A 6,162-nucleotide genomic window follows, 5' to 3' on the forward strand; every position below is an offset into this window, starting at 1 on the left:
CAACTGAAACTGATCATGCACCAAAAATCGGTTCGCTATCTCTTTCATCCAACCCGGCCTTTCATTTCAAGATGACCACCGAGCGCCCCAAAGGCCCCCCGGCCCCCCGGCCCATCCAAACCGATTCCAAGATGGCGACCGACCGCACTTAGGCCCGTACGCGTCCGAAGCAGAGAGAAAATACTGGGATGATCTATACAAGAATGGACCACAAGCGTATTACGATAAATACGGGAATCCCTTGCCAGGTACTTTGACACCCATATTGCCCATATTCACAAACGATGCTTGCGCAAATCGAACGCACAGCGTTGAATGGAGCTCTGTGATTGGTTCGTGTGTCATCCTGTGCGTCCACGCGCACTGTGAGACCTCATAGTAATGTTTGTGAATACGGGCGTGAGTAACAATTTGGAGTAACGCTGAGTCATCCATGCTGAGGCATCAGTGAATCATCCAGTGTCTAATGCCCGTTTTCACCATCAAACTCTAATTTTTAAGTGACCCCTATGAAAACAAAATTCCTGTTATGTGTTACCATAAGGGTCACTTAAAAAATAGGGATTGATGGTAAAAACGGGCACTAGTAGCTCAGATGGAAGAGCAGTCGCCTGGCAAGCGAAAGGACGTGGTTTCGATTCCCACCTTAGCTAGTTCGATTTTTTCAAGTTATTTATATTATAAGATATTGAGGCATGATGATGAAGTACACAAGCGTGACGTCATAATTATCTAGTCTGTTGTTTTGTATAGAGCCTTTTTCGAAGTCCATTTCTATGATTTTCAAAGCGTGATATCTCAGGAAGCTTTTATGCTATTCAAGTAATTCTTTCGAAGTACATTTTAGAGGTCAAATGTTTCATGATTCCTAACATACTATATCTTATTACTGAGTGACAATGACATCTTTTTGTGAAAACAGAAGTCAATGCTTGCAAAGCCGTGTTAAAAAACTAAGGCTAAATCTTACTTTAACTTGGTCAAACTCCATATAAAATACACCGGTTATCGTTATAGTTACGGTCAAAGTCAGGTGGTGCAACTCAGCCTAAGTAACCAATAAAATAATATAAATCATCAATAAAATACGATCTAAAACTTTTCTTCACCCAGGATACACCAAAGTACCGACCGCCAGTCGTCCGTACATCAAGTACCGCCACAACTACCAAGGACCTGGGTCCGGCACGTGGGTCCCAGTAGCAGGGGACCCTGACCCTCACGCCTCTGGAGGACTTGGAGCTCCCAGGTATGTGTAAAGTTTGTAAATGTACTCAAAATCACTCCAAATATCTGTTGGAAAGTTAGAAACTTTTTGGTTAAACGCAAGCATTTATTTGAATATTTGAATTTGGCACTCCGCTGTCAATGTAAGGCTTCCAGACTTCTGGATCAATCACTCGATCTCATGTAGTCTCTGTGTGCTGTATGTTCTAAAATAAATCCGTGGTAATCTTCGTGGTCTTTTCCTTCTTACGCTCCAAACTCCAACAATATCTACCTAGACACTGCTTCAGGTCACAGCATAGCAGACTTATCAACTCGGAAAGGGATCAACAACACCGTATCGCCTTTTGCGAGCTGTCACATCCTTTCGCGAGCTGCCATCTCCTTTCGCGAGCTGTCATCGCCTTTGTCTTCGCGTTGTCAACCACGAGGCGAGGCGTTTACGTAACAGTGTGGATAAGACTAAGTGTGCGTTGTATTGTGGAGTTTCTTACAATGAATACTGACCGCCTCGAGTTGATATGGTTACGACCCCTTTCCCGATTGATAAGTCGTGTGCTACGTCCTTTCTTCTAGCACTGGCACTAGGGTGGAGCGAAAATTTTTTTTTCAGATAACTGTAATGTAATAGTCAAAATTTTGTGCCTTTAGGGCTTAAATGAAGTCATGCAAAATATTAATCAATTCGGTTTAGAGTAACTGCCTCCGCATCGACACTGAATTAAAAAAAATAGTTGGTTTTAGACCTCACTTAGGCGCCACATATCTGTGCAACATTTAAATAAAAATACTATTTTTTTATCACAAATCGTTTACTGATATGCTATATTTTCAATGTAAAATACACAAAAACGCCAGGCTTTGGGTTTATTATTTTAATAAGGGCAGTGAGGGAGCGCGAGAAGAGAATTTTTCTGGCCCTTTTCGCGACTCGCGTCTTTGTCAGATAGTCTACTGGAAAAGCTCTGGAAACATGTGAGAAACTGCCTATCTATAAATTTGAAAAAATTGAAAGACAAATGTGATCAGAAATGGCCAATTATCTGAGTACTGATCAGCAGAACTTGCATAAAATTGCTTCGGCGGTAATTAGGTGTATTCTCACAAAATCTTGCAATAATTTCTCCTGGTGAATTGTAACATGCCCGTTAGATCACACAAGCGTACCGAATACTACGTTTGTATTGTAGGAACTTAAAATCCAATAGAAATTTTGATACCTCTGGCTACTATTGTGGTTAAAGTCTATGCTTCGTCCTGGTTTTTGATTAAGAACAAAACCATCATGCAAAGATGGCACCCGTCATCTGTTTAAAATTATTATGGCCTCGAGAGGCCTGCCAGATACCCTATGAAAGATTAAAGAACTAGTTACCCGGAGAAAAAGCTATTACGAGTATCCTGATAGCAGTCTTCTTACGATGTCAGAGAGCTGGCCGCTCGTCGCATACTAAAGTCACACAGTACAAGTCACCCTTCAATACCTAGAATTTTTTAAGTACCAGTGATACACTTTAATGCTATTTTATATATTGATTTAATTTACTTAACCGAACAGCCGCTTTTGAGATATTTATTTGACTAAGAAATTCAGCACATTGTCAAATCTGGTGGTGAGAGCAAACCTTTGTTTTAAGGCTTCTCTACCTCACTTAAGCTGTTGAGGGACCTGTGAAGTTTACGATCAAAGATTCCATTTCTCACTGCATCCAGAAAGTCACTAATAAGGTGCAATAAAAGTCAAGTTGGAATTGCGAAACGTGATGCCTTAATTTTGATTAAAAAAGGATTTTCAAGCATAATAATTAAAGTAATTTATCTTATTCTTGTATGTATTTCTTGTTATATTACCTTAGTAAATATCTAATGTATGAATTATCTGTTATTTAATACCTTCTTACTAATAAATAGAGCGCAATATTTCACCTTAGACGACTTTCAACTTTAAATAAAATTTTAAAATTTTGAAGTCACTGCGGAGGCAGAAGATATTCATTAAATGGGATAAAAAATTACAGTTATTTATACTTTCATATAAGGCACAAATCCCCCCCTATTAAAACTTCGAAACTAAAAAAAAATTTTTTCCCATACAATCGTGCTCCACCCTAACTGGCACACATTATTAGATGTGCTTCACATTTGTATGCTCTGTCACGTCATAATATACAATTTCACCCCTCCCGTACCACTCCCATGCCTCAGGCACTGACTGACTTAATTAAGCGCTAGATTTAAAGGACTTGTTTAACTAACATAAATCCCGGCCCGTCAGCACGTAGAATTTTGTCCAATGACCCCGACTGTGCGACTGGCACCCGCAGTGAGCGCGATAGCAACATAATTATGCGCGAGCGATAAGGATGGGTAGCTTGGGGTCATTGGACAAAATTCTACGTGCTCACGAACCAGACTATTGCAATTAGTGATGAGACCAGTCCTACAGTTTTGTAAAGTCTTATAAACATTTTTGTTTCTAGATACTGGCCAGTAGCATACCTCCATAAGGGTCCTCCGCCAAACATGACGTACTTCGTCTACAATGAAACCAAACCAACCACGACTACCACAGAAACCTATCCTCGGACACCCATAGCTCCACCAAGAGAAAATCCACCTCAAAATTTCAACAGAGTTACCGACAAGCCAAAAGACAGTGATGTAGTCGAAGCCAGACACCATAGAGATGAGAAAACCAGAAACATAACTGACAGAGACTTATTCCAAGTGGATTTGAATCAGTTTACTACAACGACTACTACAACTAGCACTACTACTACAAATAAACCTGAAATACAATCTGATTCTCTTGTTAAAGAAATAGAAACGCAGCAAAACAAATCAGAAGTAGAAATGATTCAACCAGAGAATGTTGAAGCTGAAAAAGAGAGTGAGAAATTAAAAGGGATAGATGATAAGTTACCAGATTTCACCAGTCCTATTGAGGTTTTAGATATTGAAGATGCTAAAGGTGAAAAGATGTCGGATTTGAAAACTTTGGAAGCAGAAGAGAGGCAGATCGAAGAGATTGGGAGACTTCTTGCTTCTAGACGAGGCAGCAAACTTGTGTTGGAGAAACGATCTCAAAAGGATTTGGAAGCAAAGAACATAGCAGTCGACAAAGAACTAGTCGACTTCAATTTCGGAAATCGATTCCCGACCACTGAAAGAAGGGGTGTCATCCAGAAAGTTACCAAAGACGAGATAGAAAGGGAAAGGAATGCAGATAAAAGCTTGGAAGTGAGCGAGACGACATTCGTCCGACCTCCCCGAGTTTTGAGCACTACTGAAAACATCAGAAAAGCAATTGTTAATGGGAAAGTTTTCTATGATGCAACTATAAGGGAACAGAGAGATATATTCTCTAACGCCACAAGAAAGGCTAAAGGCTTTAGGCAGCTAGAAGATGTTAGAGGACCGTCAGTGATAACTAATAGTAATTTTGGTAAGAAGAAAGTTATAAAAGCTAGAAATGTCAATCCGGTCAGAAGGGTGCGTAGGGTGTACAGAAAAAGGTACAACCCAGAAGAAGTGAGAAGAAGGTTGATAGAAAGAGAGAGAAGCATGAAAATGGAAAACGATACTTCTAGAAAACTTTAGTTATTAATTGATAAGAAACTAATCTTAAATGATGAATAATGTTCCGGCAGTTAGGGGTAAGATAGCCAGTTCCTCCGTGGTTGAGGATTCCGGGTGAAGCTCGCTTCCACTTCGGCCTGATCATCACTTGCCATCAGCTTCCTCGTTGTGGATTAAAAAATAATATCAATTTCATGTTTATAATTGATTTGATATGTAACCGGACAAACATAGCTCCCGTAAGTGCAATAATATTGTTTACAAAGCTTAGAAAAGTAAAAAACATTGTTTTAGTACTAACACAATATAGGAAAGATATCAGTATTATAGTATTCCCATGGAGTAAGAATAATATTAATACTTATAATAATTTATACAGTATTTAATTATACATAATTTAACGGATTGGTGCAGTATAATAATTGTCAGTTTGACTTAAATATCAAAGATTTTTGTCGAAATGACGATGCTTCATTAGTTAAGAGTGAAATAAATTTTAAGCTTTAGGAATAAGTCGCTGAAAGTATCAATTAAAATAATTTTATTAACAACTTCATAGAACTTATACTGGAAACGTTCCATTTTAAAACGATTATTACTATAGTTGTTGCAATTCACAAAGGCGAGTGAGCTTTACATGTGTAAGGGTGGCTCGCACTGTTCTTTTTTGAATAGTTTTGTTATACATTTAACATTACACTATCGTTAGGTGCATGTACACATAAACACAAAAGTAAAGCTCACTCGCCTTCGTGAGTTGCAAGAACTACAATAATTTTAAGTTTTAAGTAATTGTATGCAGAAATTAATTCATGGAATGAATACGTAATTTTAATGAAAAGGTTTTTAACTTTTTACCAAGATATTAAGTTACCAAGTAGTTTTATATCATTTAGTATTTAATGGTAAATAGTTGCTTTTTAAGAAGTAGTAAGAAAAAGATTGTAATATTATTTTTAAAATAAATCGCATTATATAAAAATAACTGTTTATTTTACTTATAAGACAAATTTTGGCAGCTCAAAAAATGCTAACACAGCGCAAAATACACGAACTTTTGATGAATTTATCAATAGCTCAGCGGTTAGTTACTATAAAATAGAATAGAAAACCTTTTATTTGCAACTTCAGTCACCGCTAGCAAAAGGTCGTATCTCACCAGAGACAGTGACATTTCAAAAGTTTTTACACTAGAAAACAAGGCAATCGACAAAACAGTGACAGTTCAAGAAACAATTGACTATAAACTATCCAGCAACCATGGATCCATGGCTGCCAATCTGCAAACAATGGAAAGGGAAATGCAAGCCGGTCCCGCTGCGTTTGCACATAACTAAATGCTTCTTTTCACTAGAA

At 38.1% G+C, this 6,162-nt stretch overlaps 1 protein-coding gene across 1 annotated transcript in view; it reads left to right on the forward strand.

Annotated features, from left to right (window-relative positions):
• Positions 1–5,019, forward strand: part of LOC114356819 (uncharacterized) — an 83,084-nt gene extending 78,065 nt beyond the window's left edge. Inside the window, exons 19-21 of the mRNA XM_028310181.1 lie at positions 72–248; positions 1,114–1,249; positions 3,708–5,019. Coding sequence (XP_028165982.1) covers positions 72–248; positions 1,114–1,249; positions 3,708–4,827 — 1,433 coding nt within the window. The 3' untranslated portion in view covers positions 4,828–5,019. The remainder of the gene's footprint in view (positions 1–71; positions 249–1,113; positions 1,250–3,707) is intronic.
• The last annotated feature ends 1,143 nt before the right edge of the window (positions 5,020–6,162 follow it).

Source organism: Ostrinia furnacalis, unplaced genomic scaffold (genome assembly GCF_004193835.3).
Source record: "Ostrinia furnacalis isolate ACB-3 unplaced genomic scaffold, ASM419383v2 OfSCF2964, whole genome shotgun sequence".
Taxonomy (NCBI): Eukaryota; Metazoa; Arthropoda; class Insecta; order Lepidoptera; family Crambidae; genus Ostrinia; species Ostrinia furnacalis.